At 37.9% G+C, this 24,644-nt stretch overlaps 1 protein-coding gene across 14 annotated transcripts in view; it reads right to left on the bottom strand.

Moving 5' to 3' along the window:
* Window positions 1-24,644, bottom strand: part of dclk2a (doublecortin-like kinase 2a) — a 61,198-nt gene that overhangs the window by 11,893 nt on the left and 24,661 nt on the right. For 4 of the 14 annotated variants that reach the window (XR_008361002.1, XR_008361003.1, XM_053502188.1 and 1 more), the window contains exons 3-13: window positions 19,090-19,219; window positions 14,853-14,954; window positions 13,887-13,943; window positions 10,393-10,487; window positions 8,270-8,317; window positions 4,463-4,550; window positions 2,258-2,363; window positions 2,042-2,099; window positions 1,031-1,150; window positions 641-787; window positions 332-465 (exon numbers count right to left, since the gene is read on the bottom strand). Coding sequence is in view for 12 of the 14 variants with exons in the window: in XM_053502188.1 (XP_053358163.1) it covers window positions 332-465; window positions 641-787; window positions 1,031-1,150; window positions 2,042-2,099; window positions 2,258-2,363; window positions 4,463-4,550; window positions 8,270-8,317; window positions 10,393-10,487; window positions 13,887-13,943; window positions 14,853-14,954; window positions 19,090-19,219 (1,085 nt within the window). In the remaining 2 variants the exon portion in view is untranslated. The remainder of the gene's footprint in view (window positions 1-331; window positions 466-640; window positions 788-1,030; window positions 1,151-2,041; window positions 2,100-2,257; window positions 2,364-4,462; window positions 4,551-8,269; window positions 8,318-10,392; window positions 10,488-13,886; window positions 13,944-14,852; window positions 14,955-19,089; window positions 19,220-24,644) is intronic. The other 10 variants (XM_053502192.1, XM_053502198.1, XM_053502193.1 and 7 more) reach the window with 6 other exon arrangements.

Raw genomic sequence — 24,644 nt, 5'->3', positions numbered from 1 at the left:
TCAAGTGTAGGATTTGTGCACTTTGCCCACAACTAGTTATCATTAACAATTAATTAATAATGGATTACTCCATATCGTTAAAATGTTCAACTACTGGTTCAAAAAATGTAAAAAAAATTATAATAATGATACTAAACTTTTTCGTGTTCGGTAGGTTTATAACATAACTGTTTTTTTTTTATTTATTAATACTGTCTTCTAAATAAACACATCCATAAGCAAGAATGTACAGTATATGAATTGTATACAAGCTGATTATCTAAACATCTGGACAGATGTCTCTCGATTGCCATTTCTCTTCAAAGAGACGAAACCATAAGAAGTGACATACCCCAATTCTGCTATAATCTCCGGGGCAACGTAAGTAGGAGTCCCACACACGGTGTACAGCGGGCCATCCACCACCGTCGCTAAACCAAAGTCCCCCAGCTTCAGAGATTTAGTGCCATCAGGATATTCACTCACCTGCACAACACAGACACGCACAAGCCAGCTGTTGTGATTATGTTGTGATCATAACTACTCTATGTGCAATTTAGATGCAAATCTGAATCCAGATGTTTGAATAACTGGAAATCACCATAGTATATAGTATAGCATAATATATAGCATCAGTGTACTGTATTTGTGCGTGAGATACCAGAAGATTTTCAGGTTTGATGTCTCGGTGGACGATGTTCATCCTGTGCAGGTATTTGAGAGCGGACGCCAGGTTGTGCACCATGGAACTGGCGTCTTTCTCTGTGTACTTCATAGAGGATGTAATGGCGTCAAACAGATCTCCACCCTGCGGAAGGAAAAACCCCATCTCATGATCTATGTCTTACACACTTCACAGCAGGATTATAGATCCCTAAGAACATGCTAATGCTAACAACACTTCACACCACAGTGAAGCTGAGTGGCAAAATAGTGTAAATTAAATGTAATTCCCCAGGACTCGTATGGACAAACTAACAACAAACATTAAAAAAAATTCAGATGAAGTCATCAGTACAAAGATAAATTCACTCGCCTCGACAGTCCTTACCTTAACCAACTCCATGACGAGATAAAGTTCAGAGGGCGTGTCCACTTCCTCCATCAGCATTATGATGTTGGGGTGTTTGACCCGCCTTAGTACGGCCACTTCGCTCTCAATCAGGTGCTCCTGAGTAAACACACACCTTATAATCAATCACGTCGAAGGATTAAGCATACAGGTCAGCCTGCACAAAGTTTTACTGCTACGCCTATTTGTACTGTAGATCAGTGACAACACTGTAATCAGGTTAAGCAAGAGGCCAATCGTGACAATTGCATTTATTCCCATTTTACAACTACGGTGGGACCTCTGGTCAACAATGATCAACAATGGTCTCTGGGAGGAAACTGTAGAACCCGGAGGAAACCCAACAAACACAGGGAGAACATGCAAACTCCATGCACACAGAATGGACCAGAACCCTTGAGGAGCAAGGCGACAGTTCTAACCACTAAGCCACTGTGCCACCAACTAATAGAGTAAAACGCAATTTAATAACAAATGAAGGTGGCATTTAAAGGTCCCATATTTTGATCATTTTTTTTACCAAAGCATGTATAAATGCTCCAGCTCATATATCTCTCAGATAATCCTTTTTATTTCGTGCCTCAAACTCCCTTTACTCCCTTAACTAACTCCATCAATTGCACCATTTTAGTGCTTATATACCGTAAGTACTGAGTAACTGGCTTTTCTTATATGAGGTCACAACAGAGGAAAAATCTAATTAGCCTGTTCAACCCTTCGCCAATAAAAAAATTAATTCGTGTTTTTTTTTTCTCACTACAGACACAATTGAAAGTCTAAAAGTGACTTCAAAGTGAATTCTGCATAATAGCTGCCCTTTAAATGGTAATTAAACATTTAATGTCACATAGGAATAGAAAAACCTCTAAGGAACATTTTATTTCTTTGTATGTTTTTTTCTTTTGATCTTTTTTTCACTCATTTTAATGTTTAAAATACATTCTGTTAAAGCGCTGTTTTTATTAATATTTATTTATTTATACAACTCACTTTGCCACGACATTTCTTCTTATCAATGATCTTTAAGGCGAACTCCTTTCCAGTCGACCTGAGGACAGACCAAATTAAACATCACTCGGCTATATCAATATGAAAATAAGTATCGTTATTGTTAATCAGGATGTAGAGTCATGAGTGGAACAGGAGGTACTTTTCTTATCCAGTTTATTTGATAAAACTTTCTTTAAATAGTACATCATCACTTACCGTTCTACGCATTCCTTCACCACAGCAAAATTCCCGTCCCCGATAACTTTCCCCACTTTGTACTTTTCCACAATGACAGAGGCTGTGGAGTTTCTGTTTCCATTAACTGCAGGAGAAAGAACGACCAAAAGAATAATGCTTTCAGATTTCACTCCGTTAGAGTAACTACAAATAGGATTGTTCTTCACAGACAGTTTACAGAAATTCATAAAAGCAAATATTATAAACTTTATTTAAACAAGAATTCATTCTTCTTTTTTTTTTTAAAACAAAAAGCAATTTATTTGCAAGAATACACAACGGTGCCATCTGTAGGAGGAGGTCACGCTGGTCGACAGAGAAAACAAAGGAAAAAGATAAACATCAGAGGCTGTCTGGTGTCTGGTTCGAGTCTGCAGAAGAGCTGCGGCGCATTGTTCATGCGAAAATATTGAGTTTATTTGTTTGTTGTTCTTTACAGAAATTTCATATTATTTATAAACTGCAAAATGTAATCAGTTCCTTCTAAATGTTCATATAAATCATACAAACATTCAACAACTTATTCCTGAGATATCACAGTGATGAGAATCTCAAATAGACAGACACATATTAAAGGCCACATGTTATATGACTTATTGTCTTATAGACCTCCAAATTGTGTCAGTTTAGGTTTCAGCTAAAATACAACTCAGATCCTGCATTTTGTCATGCTTGATTCTCTTTTCGTTTCACTACTTTTCCACACACGCTGTTTCAGTGTCTGAAGCTTTAAATGAGGGCCCGTCCACACGGATCCGGCGTTTTAGGAGACTGAAACCGCTATTTTTTGAAACCGGGTCCCAAAGTGGATAAATCTGAAAACGAAACCCTTGCGTCTTCGTGTGTACAGCCAATCCGTATATTTTGTAAAACGATGATGTCATCACATCGTGTGTCGGCTGCGTCACACGTAACAGCAACAACAATAATGGCGGACTACATGATTGTGGTCGTGTTGCTACAAAGCCTACTAGCTTTATTACAGCAAAAACTATTGTTTCCATGCAACTGTTATGAGCAACAAGCGATAATGGACAACACCATCTTGGTTTGTACACAGCGCGCAAGGTTATGCGCATGCTCAAAGTCTTCTTCTCCGTGTATAGTGTATCTCTATGGCAGAATTAGAGCGCCCCATACTGGACTGGCATATATACTACACCGTTTTCAGTGGTTTCGTGTGAACGCAGATATTTCTTGCGACGACGCCGTGTTCACGGAAAAAAAATGATCGGATAGGGAACGCACCGGCTTCGTGTGGACGAAGTCTGAATTGTCCCTGAACACCTTTGTGAAAGTGTGCACGGTTTCTAGATCCCAATCCAACTGCAATCCATTTTATTTTATTGTATTCTTATTTTATTATTTGTACATAATGTAAATTTTCTATTTTATTTTTCTATGTTTTAATATTTGTAAAATCTTTTTATCTTATTTAATATTTTATATATTATTGAAAACTCTTATTTTTCTTATTTTTTAGGTCATCAGCGGCCATATAAGCAAATTACTGCACATCGCACTGTGTATGACTGTGTATGTGAATGTAATCAGAATGTAGGGGCCGAAAATGACAGTTTTCAGACCTTTTCCATCACCTGCATTTCCGACAAAATGACAGGAATAATACATGATTGTTAAATCCTTATGACATCCTAAATATCATCACAAACTTAACTTTTAGAGTTTAGCTTCTAACTGCTACCCACCAACAGCTAAGATATAAAAATCACTATATTAGCTGTTAGCCATTACCCACTACCATATTAAGTGTAGTGCTTAAAAATATTGCCCAGAGAATGGCAGAGCTGGGTAGAACAGGGCAAAAATGAGCACTGTGCCAGGGGAGGGTCTTCTGGTATGGTATGAGGTCACTATAGGGGAAAATCTGATTGGCTTGTTTAAGCCCCGTCCAGTACAAAAATAAGAAAAAAAAAAGAACAAACAGCAGATGTTTATTATGTGTTCATGCAGATTTGAGACCCATCTAAATGTCTAAAAAGTGAATTTTGCATATTAGGTGCCCATTTAATGCCACCACCACTCTAAGGAGGTGACATAGAAATTGTAAACCATAATAACACTGAAAGGAGGATAAGAGAAAAAAAAATTACAGAACAGAAGACATGAATAGACAGGAAGAGAAGTTGACTGAGAGAGAGAAGGAGTCTGGAGGATGCTCACCCTCAAGGCTGGTGATGTCCATGTGTTGAGGCAGATGCTGTTCGGACGAGACGCTCACATTAGACGCAGATGAGTGATGAGTCGGAATCTATAAGAGAAATGACATTAAAAACCCATAGTTTTCTTTAATGATTAGTCAATGTTAATGATATAGTTGTATGCAGGAAAGGCGGTTGGTGTTATTAGATGGGAGCCTAAAAACTAATATCTATCAGTAGCATGGGAATGAAACTTGAGCAATGACACACCGTGAGCCGTACTTCTCAGTAGTAGTTTATAATTCTTTATTGACTTCATTCATTCATCCAATATCTTTACTGCTTATCCTGTGTAGGGTTGCGGCGGGATAGACCCTATCACAGGGTACTTCGGGCACAAGGCAGGGGCTACACACTGGGTAGCCCAAGGCTACTGACCTAGCCAGTAGTACTGAAACTCCCCAGATTAAAATCCAATCAAGCAGACAAACACATCTCATCCATGGATGCTCACCCCATCATGCAACTCACAGCAGTTAAAGGAATGTCCTGGTGCCAGACACCCAAAAACCCCAAAACGTAGGTGGTTTTAATGTTAATAGTTGTAATGTCATGGCTGGTTGGTGTAGACTCTGGGCAATTTGGAGCATCCTACACGTCTTTGGACTGTGGAAGTATGTGGATTAAACCCAGCGAGCACATGGAGAACAAGAAAACTCGCCAAACACACAGATTGGAGGCTAGTTGTACGAGCAACAGTGCTAACCATTAAGCCTCGGCACCGCCTCTACCGAGTTCATGCTAAACAGAAAAAAAGCTGAAACAGTTTCATTAAAACCAGAAATAAAACATAAAATTCCACCCACTGACATGTCTGTCAGTAAACAAACCTACAGTCTGGACGAGAAAGAAATCAGCCAAACACTCAGGTTCACTTCTACACACCGATCTGTGTTTGTCTTATTGGTGCTGCTATGAAAAGTACCACCAACAACAACAACAACAACAAAACTTTTGATGACTTTGATAAGTTTACTAGCACTTTTATATCAGTGTTTATCTCAGCCACCCTGACCGTAGGCAAATCCCTACTGTAAAAGCAATACTGTATGATCTACTACAAAAACACATGGGGAAACATGCTTTCATTTAGCATGCCCTTATCATTTCTGTATTTTCATGGACATATGCATTGTGCAGGCATTACCTAAGCAAATGGCAGTGTGTTTCTGGTTATCTATATTTAAATGAGAATGAATGTATTTATGTACAATGTATGTTCAACTAGGATAAACTGGAAAAAAATTAAGTGTCTTTATCCAAACACACACACACACATTAAAAACAACATATTTAATGTTATGTGGGGAAAGTTTTTACTTAACACATATTCAGAGTCAGGTTAGGCATCTGCTTAGGTCGATTCTCAGCATGCTCTGTTTAGATTATTATATTCAGCAGTATAGCACTTAATCCAGCATATACATTTATTTTCAATTTTTTTTTATCCTTTTACTAATAAAGCCATGTGATCCTAAATGGAGACAACGCACTTCAAGTTATAATTCTAATTTTATTTGTCACACACACAACCGTACACAGTGTGACGTGCAGGGAAACTACCTATGACAAAAAAATAATAATAATAATAAATTACAAAATCAACGCAAATAAAATGAACAGTTTGATAGCAAAATGAGATAACTCCATCTTTGCAGTTTTGAAAAGGAAAAAAAATATTTTTCCTCCCCAAATAAATAAAAAAATATTGCAAACTGATAAAGAACATTTAATGCATAATTTCTTTAAATCACAAAGAAGTTAAAAAGCATGAATGCCAAAATGCTTTGACATCTTCGACTTTGTTTGATTTTTTTCTTTTTTTCAAAAAGCTATATCGCCACCTTCAGCCCATTTTTTGTCACAATGGAATCAGCCTGCATTTGTGTTTCCGGTTATATAAGTATCAAATTTAATATTAATAATATGTTGGCTGAGTTTGAATTAGAAAAATACAAAAAAAATCATGCTTTGATTGTGGTTTTGTAGTGAGTCGAATAGAACAAAGAATGTAGAGTTTTGGTACACACAAAAACCCCAAGGACCAAGTTTCAGTTTCACTTCGGTACATGACAACAGCTCACTTTCATAGTACTGGTATGCACCTCACGTCCAGTCCATCTCAATCCCATTGTATTAAGGACATTAAGCGACATACAGTATGTATACCTGTCATTTATTACTGCCGGAGTGACTACAACAGCAATAACGAAGCATATATGTCCTTTTCTTAGTGTCACATTTGAAGTCTTTATTCATCACATATACATTACTGCATAGTGAAATTATTTTCTTTGCATATCCCAGTTGAGGATGTTACAACCAGGATAAGAGCATTGATTAGGGGCTCAACAGCGGCACATTGGTTGAGATGTTGATCAGATCTGTACCTTTCCAGGGAGTATCCTCAAACTGTGGAAATTTAAGGCTTCTAAAATAAGATTATATAGTGGTTTTCTAATTAAATGTTTTGTCATGGACAACCTTATGTGTTAAAGAATAATAATTTGCCAAAATGAAAAAAAATTCAAAAATGTCATTTATCTTGTTTTGCTGTCAAACTGTTCAAATTTACATTGAAGTGAAGTCTACACTTAGGACAAAATTTACAAAGGGAAAATATATAGTATAAATAAAAATAATAATAATAATAATAATGTACAGAAAATTACATAAAAGTAAAGTCTACTACGGAAATAAATAACTAAAATCTAGATGTATAGAACAGCGCATGCAGCGGTATAGTGGCGGCAGCGGTATGAATTTTCCTGGAAATTAAACCTGTTTATCATTATTTCAGTATTATTATCATCGTTATTATTGATAAAATAATTTTGATGTTTTTGCTAGGTTGAGGTTCTCCTGAAACACGACTAGTGTTGAAAGGGCAACCTAACCAATCACTACACTTTTACACATTTACGTATTATATAATGGTTTTAATTGTTTTAATTATGAACATAATTGAGACATGCCTGTGTTTTAGCCGAACGCTGCTCCCACGTATACCACTTACACACCCATCTATCCATCTAGAACATTGACAACTTTCACACATGCATTCTTATACTATGGGCAATTTAGAAACGGCAATTAGATCAATCCACATGTCGTTTGACTGTGAGTATCGGGAGGAAACCCACCATGCACAGGGAGAAAATGCACACGGGACACACTCAGAGCCTGAGGTGGTAATCGATCCCGGACCCCGGGGGTGCAGAGAGACAGTGCTAACCACTACGCCACCACTCACGGAAGTTCTGAATAATGTTCAATTCAGAAGTTATGTCTCAGTTCTGAATAAAAACTGAAACAAAAAAGTTTGGTTGTGAGTTGCTCACTATATGCGCTCAACTCAACTCTGAATATGACTCATAGCTCCCCTTAATTTAGAACCAGATTAAAATGTGTAGTTTATATTGTCATTAGTAATGTAATGCATTGACACACAGGTTTAACCGCACATTAGGATTGATTGAGGCCTGATATGCTCAAGAATGAATCATTACTTTTCCCAGTTCATCCTAAAAACAAAAACAAGATGAATCATACAGGGACTGAGGGACTGAGTTCATCCAGTAATAACATTTACACCATTTTCGGTTAAGATACAGAAGCTTAGAAGCTAATAAAATCCAACAATGTTGTTCGAAGGGAAAAGTGTGCAAATGTTATTTCTGTTCGGTACTCAGTCTGTGTAAGTGCTTTGCCTGGTTAGCAAGTGGATAAACATGTTTAAAATATATATGTATTCCAAACTTCATGGTACCTTCACAGAAAGATGGAAGGCGGCTCCCATCCGCTTGTTGCAACTAAACTAAAAGTAAGTGGGAAGATTATTCGCAGAAGCAAATCAATGGCCAAAGATGACATCTTAAAAACAAGGTGTAAAGAACTATTAGGAAAGATCAGACTAGCGCTTAGACGTCCACTCGAGCCACCATTCTTCCCTGCTATCTTAGAGCTAATGGTACAAGAAAATGAATCGTTTATTATAAGCCAACAGTCTTTTTGAAAAGTAGCGTAGACAGGATGTAACATTGTTAGCAACAACATACTAATCAATTATATAATCAATATTTACATGTAATTATTAGTTATACATTAACCATAATCATTTTTTGTTTTTTAAATATATTTACAGTGTATCACTCGGGTGATGTATTCTCTATCCTGATGGGTCAGAAAGTGTTGATTTATTTTCTATAACAGCAACAGCAATGACCAAATTTTTGGGTTTCTTGTTCCAACACAATTGTGGGCGGAGGCATCATGCCCATTTAACTTGAGGTGGCAAAGGACCCCGTAAAATTTTTTACATTTAAAGTTCACTGCAGTGTGTTTGGTAGATGTAGTTATATATGTTGCAAGCTCAGTTCTGGGGCTGCTGCAATCAAAATTTCAATGATTATTTGTTTTTTTAGAACGCTCGCAGGAGCTACGTATTACGAGCTCATGTTAACTGGAGTATGGAGTATGAATCACCGATCTCAGCTCATGGTAACAATACAACAGTATGATTTTAATGAATCTGTCAATTACAAATAACTGCAGAATTTCTGTTTTCAAAGTGTTTTTAGCATCACATCAGTGATTAATTCTTACAAGTGATTAACATCAGTGTTAATATTAGCTTGCTGTCATTTGCTAGCATTAAGTTATTTAATTTGTCAAATAAATGTACAGCACTGAAATATATCCTACAGCTTAAGATGGAGATAAAACTAATTAAAAAGTTTCTTTGCCGCAATAATGCAATTTTAACAGTTTTACTAAAAATATAATCATTATGATAAAACAAAGCAGTTAAAACAGATCATTTCCAGGTTGGTGTGCATATGAACAAAAGCATAACCAATACCTGATAAAGTCAAATTAATTAGTATAAACAGTATTGAAAATTTAGATGTCAATGCCATGTGCTCTTTAAAAAATTTAATAATGCCTCTGATCACAGGTAGATGCTTACTTAGCAGTTTATGCTCCATAGATTTTTCCACCATGAGAAAGTCTTCACTTCAGAGAAGTTTAAGGTCTGATGTTACTTGGTGACATGACAAGATGTGTTTTTTTTCTCCTAATTTTACCTTTTCTCTGTCTATTCCTACCCATCAGCCAATACAAGCTCACTTATCAACACATCATGCCATCAAGTGGAAACGCTATCCACCCACTTATGCATACATGACCTCACAGAGTCCTACAACTGGCTAGTGTCACTGTGATTGAGAGGAGAGTGAGTATATCATCCCTCCCACCAAGACAGTACGGTAAATTTTGCCTCCCTGACTCCTGGCTATGGATGACTTGCTTGGATATATAGATTTATTTTTTTAATCCACTCCGTGGTTCTCATTTCTTAATTGTACATATTTGCAAGGATCAAAACCTTTTCTGTTTTTCTGCTTACCTTTTGTTCTTTGGTGCCTCTTATTACATTTAATAGCGATGAATTTAAAAATTGATTTTAAAATACATAATGTTTTATTAGCTTTAATAGATTGTATAAACCACATTTATCCGAAAAGAAGGAGCTGTCCCACGCTTGGCAGAGACGTGGGAGTGTAAATAAGATTTTGAGAAAATGGAACAGTGACAAATATCACCTTCTTCTATTGTTTCAAGATTAGTCATCACTAACACTTATCTCGAACTCCGATTCAGAGTCTGTGAATGTCAGCTCTGTAACATAAATCTGTCATTACAGGATTCTTTTTCCCCCATTATGTCCTTCGTGTATGGAAACCGACCCAAGGTCGAGGCATGTATTTGCTCTCTTAAATGTGTCTTAACCTGAACTGTTGAATAAGCATGCCTAATTCTGCAGCATAAAGCTCAAAACCCTGTCCAAAAACTGCTCGCTGGGACGTTTCTATGGCAACGGGCTCTCACCTTGAAGTTGCGCATGCTGCGGGGACTCGTGGGGGACGAGCTGGAAGACTTGGTGGATTTGGGGGTGGAAATCTGACTGGGAACCACACCGTTAACTAAAGACAGAGAGAGAGAGACAGGGAGACAGATAGAGAAATACATTATAGCCATATAAACAAAGCAAGATACGTATTACGAAAGGTGTTCAAGTCAAACCGGGACTTTTGATTGCGCAGAATAATAGAACACAGTTAGTAATGTGCAAGTGGTATCAGTGAATAATTTTGTGTACAGTTCCCACAGACAGATGCGTCTTTTCTGAAAGTTGTCAATCGCTTTCATCTCTTCATTAGTGTAAAAATAAATAAATAAATAAATGAATGAATCACAAAAAAACGGTTTGACTTGAATGCCCCTCATATAATTTTTCATTGAAAATCAGAATTGTAAAAATTGCAAAACTGCGCAAAACGGTGCAAACTGTGACAAGAATACAGATTGAAATAAGCTAATTGGTGGCTACTTGTTTTCCATTTCCACATCCGTCTTTAGAGATGCCTGTATGCTTAAGGAAATAACAAGCCTTGTTTTTCAATCTTGTAGTGAAGTTGAGTGCAAGTGCTATCTTACAACTTATAGCTCCCAGAAAGTTCAAAAAGTGATAACTAAATGACAAACGATCACCTTAATCTTCTAGTATTGAACAATACCCTCTAAAAGGACCAATTTATTTATATTCTGTTTAATTATAATGGTCTTTTTCATCTAAACTTTCTAGGAAAAATTCAATAAGTTAATTAGGAGATGGCAGAAAACCAATCATTTTTAAAGACGTGCCATAAAAAAGCTTTTGCACATCTACATTTTAGCCTCTAGATGAAATAGGTAACATGTCGATGGCTAACTGGGACCAAATATGGCTCATGTAACACATAGAACGTTGACATAAATTTCCAAAAGTCAAAAACGACACCACTTTACATAGTGGTAAATCTCCATTTTTGGATCATTGTCAATTTTGACAATCTTTCTCTCTTTTCTCTCCTGCAACCTGTACATCCAGAAATGAAATGGTCCCAGCTCAGCTCTCTGCTGGATCCCATTTCTTTCACGCTGCTTTAGATCATGTTGACCACCTTTCCCCGCATCGTTTCCATCATAATGATTCCAGAAAATCTGATCAAGTCCCAACTGTCCTCAAGACACACTTGCACTCATTCATTCTCTATACTTTCTTATTCTCTATTAAGCCTGAAGGTTATCACAATCCATCTCAATGCACACACAAGCACACACTATAGGCAATTTGGTAATGCCAATTAGCCTACTCCATGGACCTTTGTACTGTGGGTGATGCAGGGCCACAGTAATAACCACTACTCCACCATGCCACTGTCCTCAAGACAGCAAAGATCCTAAACATTTCCAGACTAGGTACCTTGTGCATCAACAAATTGAACCTAGTTACACTTATCTCCAGTTTTCTAAAACCTTTAAAAGTACTTTATGCAATCAATGGCCATCAGGGTCCTAAGGAGTCTTGGGCCAAAGTCTTGCATGCCATAGAAGTGTAAGTCCATACACCACCATTATACAGTATCTGCCATCATTCCTGATCCTTCATGACCTCTCCCAGCTGCCTCTGGTTTTCCACAAGGACCAATCATTAAACTTCTTCTTTAAGTCCTTTATACCTGCTTTCTAATTGAGTTTATATGGCTTTTCATGTCTCTTCTACACTCAAATCATCCCCCCATATTGCTTCCTCTGGCACTAATGTTCCCTCATACAGTATCTCATCAGGTCTGGCAGACATGTCGTCGCAGATAAGAGATTTTCACCTGAAACTAAATCCCGGCAATACTGAACGGCTGAGCAGATGCTTCCTCAATTTGAGGTTATGTGGTTATTTATGATCATTCCACAGGAAAACACTTGGACAGTCTTGGACAAAAATATCTTTTTATTGCTAATTTGACCTGGTTATGCAAGTTTAGCAGCTAAATGCATGTATAGATGACTCAGTTAGATAGACTTGCAGTAATAAATAAATTACTAATAAATCTCTCTGTTTTTACTACATATTGACTACCTGATCAGTCATGCTTTGAATCGGTCCATGCAGACATCTGTTTCTGAGGACAGAGACTGATTAACAATTCCAAGCTGGCTGTTGTGCTTGTTGTGGTTAAACTGTATTTCCTCTGTAGGCATGCACTGACAGTCATTCAGTCTGATGAGATGCTACAGAGGGTTCATTAAGTTTGTTAATGCAGCATTAGCAAGCCTTATATTAGGAAAAAAAAAAGTGTGGCGGCGTGTGGGCAGAGAGCCGGGTTTAAAATAGCTCAGCTCAGGAAGGAGGAAAGAACCACGCTGGAATGCTCTTAGCCTGATTAAATGCTACACTCAGAGGCCAGAGTTTACGTGCAGCTCTCTTTAAAGGAGACATCAAGGTCACATCATAGAGAAATTGTTTGCTTACTTTATTGATTGTGGTTGTTTTGTGGCCATAAGAAATTTCACCATGGTATACAGTAGCTACCAAGGTAGTCTGATGATGCCTGTACCTTAGTATATGGTACCACCGGATCCTGGTACTTATTTGCCGATATAGTACATGTTTCTATTGTGAAACATATTTTAGTACAATAATACATTACTATAGTAGGATACACAGTTTTACCATGCACCATAGTATAGTACTGTGGAATACGTACCAGGATACTGACAAAAATATGTTATACATGTTAAAGTACTGTCTGTACTATAGTACTAGTAGTACTATAGTACTGTAACATATCTAATATGGTACAGTATGTACAAACAAACCATGAGCTTTATTAGTCACTGGGGTACCCACTAGGTACCATGGTCTTCACCATAGTAATGGTACACACTATAGTACTACCAGGCACACTATAATACTTCACCAATGTATGTTGGTATCTACCATACTACTGTATTATCAGGATACCCACTGAAGGGCCACAGTACCTACCCTGGTACTCTTTTTTTATGCCTAATGTCTAATGTCTTAAGTACCAGTAAACTATATTATGCTATAATGCCATAAAAATCTATAACACCATATCTACAATATAGTACCATAGTAAAAAATTATTGTCCTATGGGTTGACCCCTAGTATGGGTTTTAAATCCATCCATCTATTCAGGAACCTCTGTAGTCCAACTAGAAAAAAAAGGCCAAAGGTGACCAGTGTATTCATTCCCATTCTATTTTACGACCAAAATTAATGGAATTATTTCAAAACCCATTAACCAGAGTAGGTCCTCTGGTTAATGGGTTTTAAATAATTCCATTAATTTTGGGGTAAAATTAGAAGGTGCCAGCTAAAAAGTCTATAATTCTAATAGATACAAAAGCTCTCTCAACAGACAAATAAAACAAATAAAGTCACACCAGCTGTCCTATACTGTGGTTAAGCAGCTAAACTGAGGTCTTCCTCAAGAACAACCTGAACCACTGAGGTCTCACAACATGCATGACACACCTGGGGATTTGACCGGAGACTGACCGCTGGCGGACAAGTATGGAGAAGTTCTCCTCACTGCAGACAAAGATAGAGAGGGAAAAAAAGAGAGTGTTGCAGGGAAAAAAATATTTCCCATGAAGATATACAAAATCTTAGATCTCTGTCCACATGAAGTACTCTGATAAGAACCTCATTTGCTCCACATTGGTGACATTTCAGTCTCAAGGCTGTGTCTGGCTGACCTTCTGTTGATTGTGAATATTAATGTAGTGCACCTTTTAAACCCATACTGAAGTGCGTGTTAAGCATCATTACATCACAGCCAATGAGCAAATTAATTCTCAAATCTGATTGTTCAGAAGGTTTGCAGGTTTAGGTGCAAAAGGAGAGTGGTTTACATAAATGGATAAAAAAATAATAAATACTTAGTCTGATTATTATTGCGCTGCAGAGATGATTTAAAAAAAAATAATGTAATAAGAACTAACTTTATTTAAACTCCCTTTATTTCTCTAAATGATCCCCTGCTACACTAAGGCACTTATTCCAGAGTTTCACTAGTGCTTGGATACCATCAAGGTAGAACTTTTTCTCAGTAAGCTGATCAGACTGCCTGTCTGAAACGCAGGCGTCCCAGGAACTCCTTTAATAACCCAAAACACAGATCAAATGTTTTACTGCGGCTAAGAGTCTCGTCACCGTACTGTGCTTGAAGTCTTCTGTAAATGATAATCGTTTCCTTCCACAAGACATTTCATCACAAGTCCCCAGCTGACCTAAACGCCCCTTGTAATATCGCTGTTCAATAAGAGCAATAAAACTTTTCAGAAACGATACATGAAAGGATATAACTGAGGTCAGAGTTAGAGTTAACACACACTTCTGTAATCTTCTCACGATACTGTGTACCTGTCCTGTTTACAGGGTCAGGTTCACCTTGCTATGTGTGTGTGTGAGTGTGTGTGTGTGTGTAATAGTGCTGACCAGATCCAGGAGATTTGCTGCGCCGTGCGGGACTCTTACTGCCACTCGACCTCACTGGAGTAGTGGAGCGAGACGTACAGGAAGATTTCAGCACACGGCACTCTGTAACAAGAAACACAAAAGAACTTTCAGTTAATGTGATGCTGTTTATCAGCTGGAGAAAAGAATGGCAGTAATGAAGCATAAAAAGTGTGGTTAGGGAATAGATACTGTTTAACGATTTTATAATGTTATTGTAGCCGAAAGAGGAAGTTACTTCCACCATATAGAGTTGATTAGTAACATTACCACTACATAGAATGTTATAACCTAGACGTTGGGTCTGAATAAACCTATTTAGTTTCTTCCCACAACAGTAAGGGATGCATAACATGAGAGACACACGCTATGTGCGAGAAGCTGTTGTGTCCGTCCCAATCTCCGTTCGGACGTCTAAACCCTGTTAGAAACTTCAGGAATCATGGATGTGCTCGGACGTTGACGTTAAGCGAATGGATGTTATTCGGCATAAATGCTCCATATAAAGGGCACAGTTTTGTTGCTTTGAAGTTGTTTTTGCTAACATTGTGCTTGGATCGTTTAGTTTAATGCTATCTCGATTTATCAAAGTCATTCTAACTTTTAAAAACCAAATTGACCCGACATGATGACGTCCTGATCCCAACGTCATTACCACTATATTAAAGCGGCCTTGCAATGTTAGGGTACCTGCTACAGTATATGAGGTTACTGACCACTGTTTAAAGAAAAAGCCTTTGAACTGAAATAACTTTCATATTTTTTTTGGCCAAGTTATTTTATAATTTATTATTATTATTATTATTATTTTTATTTTTTTACAGTTTCATGCAAGCTGACATAAACATGCACAGACACACAAACAGATATACACGCCAATCACATAGTAGACAGTGTGTGTGTGTGTGTGTGTGTGTATCTGTGATCAAGGATTCCTTTCAATCCCATACTTCCTAAATCTGCCGCTCCTGCGCCAGCACGATCCCTTAAAGTGAGCGACGGAGGCTAACCTGCGTCACTTCATCACTGCAGAAGTTAATCCAGACTCTTTAATCTCATACCTGTATGAAATCCTTCCATCTAACGTCTGTTACATCTGCTATATAATATGAGTATTTCTAAAGCTCAGGACTTTCTGCTCTCAGTCGGGTGAGCATGCAGCAACAACGAGGGGGGAAAAAATCACAGTCTGATTTTAAGTAGGTCAGTGATCTCAGTTTGGGTGATCCTGTGCCCACTGCAGCCTCAGACTCCTGTTCCTGGCTGGCAGGAGTGGAACCCGATGCAAACCCTTCCAACGTTTGATGTGATGCTTTTCTTCGCACCGAGGGTGTAAAAGAGTGATTATTTGAGGTACTGTAGACTTCCTGTCAGTTTGAACAATTCTGGGCATTTTTTCTCTCCCCTCTCTCATCAACAAGCCTCCAAACTTAATATTTTTTATTGTTTTTCTCACCATTCTGTGTAAACTTGGCTTAGAGAAAGCAGCACATAAAAATCCCAGCAGATCAGCAGTTTCTGAAATCAGACCCTTTATTCCAAATGGTTGAGATGTCACTTCATGGAAAAAGTACCAGTTAAAAGAAAATATTAATGTATCAGTATAGTTAAATTAAGCGCCCATTTTAAGTCAAATATGTTCACTTAACAAAAATTTTGGTAAAATCGGTACCTATTGGTTAAAAGAGTTTAACAACTAAGAAAATTATACGAGACCAGATTCCTACCAAAAAAATCTGGTATGTTACAAGGCAATTACCAAAGTATACAATTTACCGACAGCGCCACCTAGAGGATTTGTAAGCATAGCATACCTTAACCAAGTGGTAGAGATGGCTTAATCAGGTTACGTTCAACGCATTACGTAATACATAATCAGTGTTCTTAATTAAATTTATATAATTTAAGTATTTTGCGTCAAATAGCAAAAAATACAAAAGTTAATTGTATAGAACTCACAGCGCTAAACTGGAAAAACTTTACTACAGAATATAAGAAACTGGATCTAAACTGGGTCCCAATGATGTAGATTCAGTGACAGCAGCTACTATTGGAAGAAAACACATCATTTCTTTTTTTGGAAAAGTCCTACTTTATCTAAGTGGAGCAGCATCAAGGATAAGTAGGGCAAAGACACTGCACAGCTAAACTACAGTACATAGTCTACTTTGTGTGTCTGTGTGTGTGTGTGTGTGTGTGTCTAGTATGTGTTCAGTGTTACACAAGCTAAAATTGTCTTCTCCAAACAGGATGCACAGTGTTCATGTGTGTGTGTGTGTCCTGTCTGCTGTACAACACATGTGTGTCAAAGCTCAAGGTCCAATTCACTTTCACCACTAAGGTCATTTCCTGAAGAAGGATGCCAATGGAATGTATGTAAGAAGGCGTGTACAGTAAGTCTAAGTTTGTAATTTAATACGTTTTATTAGTAATTGAGAATATTTTACATTTATTTTTGCATATATTTTTTGCACTTTGTGCAAGATTGATTTAAGACTTAGCACAATGGGTTACAGGAATGTAAGGAGGGATGGCAGCAAGAAGAAAAAGTTTGTTCTTCTTGTTTTGAAAGTTTAAAAACTTTCAGTTTGGTTTTTAAAGCAGTCGTTGCCAAGACGAATCATAAATTAAGGTTAAGTGAGGTTTAATAGATATTTATTTAACATTTTACTTTATTTACATGTTTTTTTTCTGAATGTTTTGATTGTTTTTATATGTAAAATATATAGATTTAAGTGGCTGGAACGAATTGTCTGTATTTACTTTAAGTTCTATGGAAAAATGCGTTTTGCAGTACAACATTTCGCCTTAATAACATATTAAATTCGGATGCCAAGCTACCATTGTATATTATTCCAGAAAAGATTTAATCTACCCTAAAGTCTTTCCTTCTTCCATGAACATATTGTTCACATCTTAACCTTAATTTGTAATTAGTGTGCTCATGCATTCATGCACTCATCCAATTGACCACTCATGTAGAAGCAGTGCAAATGTCATCTCAATGACCGTGACCATGGCAGGGTGTTAGTTTGAGCATCTCCAAAACTACTGATCTCCTGGATCTACAGCCACATCAGTGTCGAAAATTTGTAAAGCATGGTTAAAAAATAAAAAACATCCAGTACTGAGACTTGTTGATCAGGGAGGATCAGAGCAAAATGACCAGACTGGTTCAGGAAGGCGACGTTAAATCAAATATCCACTCTTTACACCTGTGATCAGAAGAAAAGCATCAAGACATCAAACGGTACAGGAACACAACTGATGATCGGAGGAGCAAACTTATAACATGGCATAGATCAATGGCGATAAAAAAAGGGCTTATAGTGAAGCCTTTCCAGTGTGTGTTAACAGGGAGGCTTCAGACATCAAATTGTATACTTCGGTTTTTGATATGTCAATAAGGTGGTGTAGTGGTTAGCACTGTCACCTTGCGCCTCCAGTGTCCGGGTTCGATTCCCGGCCAGGCTCGATTCCCGCCTCTGTGTGCATGAAGTTTGTTCTCCCCGTTGTTGGTGGGTTTCCTCCAGGTACTCCGGTTTCCTCCCACAGTCAAAAATATGCAGCTAATTGGCATTCCCAAATTGCCCATTGTTTGTGAATGAGTGTATGTGTGTGCACTGTGATGTATTGGCACCCTGTCCAGGGTGTACCCTGCCTCGTGCCCTGGGATAAGCTCCAGGTTCCTGCGACCCTGAATGCAGGATAAAGCGGTATAGGAGATTAGTGAGAGTGATTTTATCACAATTTTCTATTTTATTTTATCACAACCGGCATTTTCTAATGAATAACATTTGAGATTTACTCCATCCTTCCAATATGCTTACTATATATTAATGAACAATTATGGGATGATTAAGAAATATAATTTGATATTACTAAATTATTTTGTTTTATAAATGCTGAATAAAGAACAGCTGGAATGCTTCCAGAGCGGACGTGGTGCATTTCCGCTGCAGAACACCTCACTGTTTAGAGCACAGCTCATTACTGACTAACATCCGGAATGTTTAAAGCAACACTTAGACTCTTACTCAAGGAATTCTCTAATCCTGCCAGTAACATCTGGATGCCATTCCTCCCACACCGTCACCGAGCGAATGTTGCGCCTGGTGACATGTTACGTGTCTCTTTGATGTGCAAGTGGACGGTGTGAAATGTGAGACGACAGGACACAACATACAGTGAGAGGAGGTTAGTGTTTAGCCAGGCCTACCATTCAGAAAGGCTGCGCAAGCCTTACCACTGTGATCCAACAGAAAATCATCCTGAGCATAGCGGTACTTCTCCGGGCCACACGCTATGAACACGTCGTGATCGCCAAAAAAGTCCTGCAGACACGTGACCTTGGGAGAGAAAAACACACACACACAGAAATATGAACACACGCATACAGAGATGAAAAAAAAAAGGAAGAAAGGAAGAAATAAATTAACAAAATATCAGGAAAAAGAAAATAAAAACTTACTGAAAGAATAAAAGAAAGAACAAGATATCAAAAAAAGAAAGGCAAAAGAAAGAAAGTTGACAGAAAAAAGAAAGAAAGAAAATAAGAAAGAGAAAACTGTTCGAAGATTAGAAACAAAGACAGAAAAGATTAAAAAGAAAAAAAAGAAAAAAAGTTAACAAAATATCAGGAAAAAAAGAAAGGCAAAAGTAATAAAGAAAAGAAAGAAGAGAAGAAAGAAAGATGGAAAGAAAGAACAAGGGTAATACAGAAAGAACAAACATAAAGAAACAAAACTTAACAAGTGCACGGGAAAGAAAGATCAGACAGAAAGACGGATAAATAAAGAACTCATGAGCTCCGAGAACTAATTTGACGTTAAATCCACTAAACAGGAAGTGAAAGCATATTGTATCTCAGCGACACTTTCTGCTCGCATATACTGTACTTAGTGTCTTGAAAACAAGATTTCAGTCCGTTTAAAAACAGGAAGTGATGTAAGACCTAAGCAACAGATTCAGGTTTAGGCTTTAGATTCAGTACTTCACTTCAGGGACATGGTTTAACTGTTGCTAGCAAAGGATTGGACCCCCAGAGTCGCAGCTTGTTGTTACAAATGTTAGTAGCGTGATACTGTATAAATATTGTTCATTATTTAACTTAACTATAAGAACATAACATTGACCATAATAATCATTTTATTGACATTTAAAGCATGTTCAAGGTGTGAACAATTTTCCAAAGATACACAGATTGCAGCTACTGTAACTAGCTAGCTAACACAACATGGTGGCTCGTTAGCTACTTAGCAGGTTACTGTTAGATGTTTACGCTAAGCATTAGGGGGGAAAGGCCACAAAACTTAGTCACATGATTCTGGGAAAGAAGCCTCGCAAAAACTCCTAAACGTTTTCAGATGTTGGGGCTAAATCACAGGACGCTGTGGCTTTAATAAAGTTTGTGTTTGTGTGTGTGTGTGTGTGTGTAGCTCAGCATGTTTCAGTCTTTCAAAACCATATGCATTGATATACAACATTGTATAATCCTGCTCGCTTTCAGTTTCACTTTGGATAAGGATTAATAAAACAAAAAAAAACAGAATAAAGATTGCTCTCTCACTCACACACACACACACACAAACACACACAGTAAGATCAAACACAGATGGAGCACACTTGGATATACACACATAACACCGATAGGAAAATGTGTGAATGTGAGTAGAACAAACAGCGACCTCAGAAGCCATTCTCACTCTAAAACAGATTTCATTTGGGAAGGAGTCTCCAGTGTGCGCGTGGTGTAAATTCTCCATCACGGGAAAGTCTTCAGGGCTTTGCAAATTCTGAATAAATAAATCAATAATCTTTTTTTTTTTTAAAGATATATCTGTGTATCTGCAATAAAAAATAAATGACAGAGTAGAAAAAAACTGAAAAAGAAAGAAAAAAAGACGCCTTCAAAGATTAGAACGGACTTAGAAAAAGAAAAGACAAAAAAAAGAACAGGAAGAAAAAAGAAAGAACGAAAGAAAGAAAGAAAGAGTCACACAGAAAAATGTGACCAAACACAGATTTAATTTGGGAAGGAGTCTCCAGTGTGCGCGTGGTGTAAATTCTCCATCACAGGAAAGTCTTCAGGCCTTTGCAAATTCTGAATAAATAAATCAATAATCTTTATTTCTTTAAGGCAGAGAAACAAAAGAAAGGTATCTGTTATCTGTGTAGTTGCCATAAAAAATAAATAACAGAGTAGAAAACATAAAGAAAAAGAAAGAAAGAAAGAAAAAGCTTTCAAAGATTAGAAAGGACTAAGAAAAAGAAAAATTGCAAAATAAAAAATATAGAAATAATTAACTAAATATCCAGAAAAAGAAAAAATTAAATAAGAAAAGAAAGAAACAAGAAAGAAAGAAAGAAAGAAAAAAAAAAAGAAAGAACGAAAGAAAGAAAAATATTTGACCAAACACAGATTTCATTTGGGAAGGAGTCTCCAGTGTGCGCGTGCTATTCCTTTTCCATCACAGGACAGTCTTCAGGGCTTTGCACATTCTGACTGCTCGCTAAAACAATCAGCATTATTTATTTCTTCCAGACAGACAAACAAAGTAAGGGTGAGGTACAGTATGTTCTGTATATCTGTATATCTGCTATAATATAATTGATACCATGACTCTTTGGTACTCGTTTTTGACTGTGTAACTATACACACTGAGTTTCATTTTTGTTTGTGTTTTAAGATGATAAACTGAGGCTGTTGCTGGTTAAAAAAAAATTTGTCAGTGTGTGATCAGGACAGCATATGGGAGTGACAGACTGGGAGCACACTGAGAGACTGGAAAGCACTGCGGAGAGCTTTAAGCTGTTATCATGGAGCTTTAACGCCAATGCTGACTCTAGAGGTACTGCACGTCTAGCGGGGGTGCGGTTTCCATCTGTAGACCACCAGATTATCCATTAAAAATAAAACCATTGACTTCAGTGTCAATGAAATCAAATGACACAGCTCTGAGTGTGAGGCTTCTTTATAGAACTGGAAAATCTTAATGTTACCTATACGTCAGTGTTGCCTGTATTCATGATGTTTAAAGTTTCCTACTGTACATTACACACAATGGCGTTCTACCTGTTTTCATCTCTATGTGTAGAAAGTGGTGCAGAGAAACTTCAGTCTATTTACTCTGTCCTGCTTTCTCACCTCCTCATCTTTATGCTTGTAAGAGTGAGTAACGGCTTCCAAATATTTCATTTCGATTAACGTCACCTTAAAGATCACTGCCTGAGCGCTTAGGTCTCTGAGAGTCCAGCATTTGCACCACTGCCTCCACTAACTCTATGTTTATTTTCTTAACAATGACATTGAATATCTGATGGAAAATGGTGCATGAGAAAAGGAGCTCTTGCTTTTTTTTATTGGGGCTATAAAACAGGGGAACAGAAAAACAGCACCAACTAACAACTAAACATCCATCAATCTAGCAACCTCTGAGTCCAATTAGTGACCATGATGACAATGGTGTCCATTGTATTTTTTCCCATTTTTTACAACCGTGGTAGGACCTCAGGTCAACATTCACACACTATGGGCAATTTGGGAACGCCAATTAGCCTAATCTGCATGTCTTTGGACTGTGGGAGGAAACCGGAGTACCTGGAGGAAACCCGCCAAGCACAGGGGAAACATGCACACAGACCCCAAGGTGGGAATCAAACCTGAACCCTGGAGGTGCAAGGCAACACTGCTAACCACTAAGCCACTGTGCCACCAGCACCTAAACTCATTCGCAAATATCTCAAATTAAACATCTAATAATCTTAGTTTTTCTTTAAACACATCATTACATTATTACAATATTAACAAATTGTAGTCCTGTCGTTTGCTTTTTTGGTCCTTTGTGTTCTGAATGCATGAGCAATTCATGCATGATTTAACCGTGTCCCTGTGGAACCTTTTTTTATTTTACACTGACTCAGCAGCTTGTTCCATCTGTAAAACCCTACGGATAAAACCATGACCACTGTGCCTCAGGATAAAATCCCGGCATGCACGGCGGAGTCATTATAAGGACACGGTGTGTGGTGTGAGCTGTACGATTGGTGGCAGAGTCAATCCATTCAGACTGAATGGCCGAGTAACCCTTTCAGCACATTCACAGAGAGACACACACAATGGGTTGACCTCTGAACCTCTGCAGTGATGTATTATCAATCAATATTGTCCAGTCCTTTTTTCTCCTCTGCTGTTTTAAAAGACTTGCATGATGATTTAATTCTGTAATATTACGACAAGATTATTTAAAAAAAAACATAAACGAGACAACAAAATCCGAATCAGTATCATTCATGCAGTTATCTAACCATCGGCCCAACATTCAGAAAGTGGTCAAGAGCTCCAGATTTAGTTCACACCAAACGTCAGGATGGAGGAAAATATGAGATCTCAGTGCCTTGGACTGTAGCAGAGGGTGTTAGTGCCAAGCTGGCTGAATATTTTAGTAACTGCTGATATCCTAGGTTTTCAAATGCACTTCAATTTCTAGAGTTCACACAAAATGATGCAGAAAACAGCAACAGCAAGAACACACACAAAAATAACATCCAGTTAGCAAAAGGTTGTAGTTATGAAAAATGACATAAGGTCTGAGTAGAATGAGCAGCTTTGGTGCTACAAAAACGCAAATAATTACTCTTTGCAACCGTAGTGAACCGAATGCATCTCAAAACACAACATTATGCACCCTGAAAATAATTGGTTATCTCACCACGGTATTGGTACCATGGTAGTCTGATGGTACCTGTACCATATGTAGTACTTGTTTTCTAATATACTGTAGTACATGTGCCACACTTTCGTGCATGGTTCCACCATGGTACAAACTTTGGGACAGTGGTACACGTACTATAGTACGGTACCTGGTTCTACCACATACTGTAGTATGGTACTAGGAAACACACACCTGTCAAAAATATGTTGTGGAACACAATTGTAATATTTGTATAGTGTATGGTACCATATCAATGTTGTTGAAGTTAGTTTTTCCCATTTCGGCTGCTTCCATCAAGTGGTTGCCAAAACAGACCATTTGATCCAAACAACTTCTTGGCACAGGATTTATGCATACCTCCCATTTAAACCTGGCTCAGGACTGGCACTGCAGCCAGTGACTGGGGTTTGGGCATTGGGTAAGAATTGAACCCGGGCCATCCACACTGCAGGTGGAAGCCCTACCACTGAGCCAGCAATGCCCTGGCCCCATACTATATAAATACCATATAACTGTATATAATATTAAGAGTTTCAACATACACTATGGTATTTAATTAGTGCTACATACAATAATATGGTACTTCCTATACCATACTAGTAGTAGGTCCTTGTTGGTAGTCTTTCGGCTGCTCCCGGCAAGGGGTCCCCACAGCAGAATACCCAGTCCACACTGCAACTTGGCACAGGTGCCCCTTGGCCAGATGCCCTTTCTGACGCAACCTTTCCAGTTTTCCGGGCTTGGGACCCACACTGCATCCAGTGGCTGGGGTTTGGGCACTGCCTGGGAATCGAACCCTGGCCTACCACATGGCAGACGAAACACCTACCACTGAGCCACCAGTGCCCATACTAGTAGTACCTACTGAATTTAGGTAGCCACTGTGTTACGCAATACATAAGTACCATGGTATCACCAAAGTAGCGTGGTACACTCCATAGTACTACCGTAGTACCCACCAAAGTGCCTAAGTACCTACCCTGGTACTCTATAAAGTCCTATGGTGCGAACCTGAAGTACCACAGTAATACTATGGTATATTATGGCATGTACTATAGTT

Source organism: Clarias gariepinus, chromosome 8 (genome assembly GCF_024256425.1).
Source record: "Clarias gariepinus isolate MV-2021 ecotype Netherlands chromosome 8, CGAR_prim_01v2, whole genome shotgun sequence".
Lineage (NCBI taxonomy): Eukaryota > Metazoa > Chordata > Actinopteri > Siluriformes > Clariidae > Clarias > Clarias gariepinus.
The sequence above is the reverse complement of the archived record's forward strand: the minus strand, read 5'-3'. Positions and strand labels throughout refer to the sequence as shown.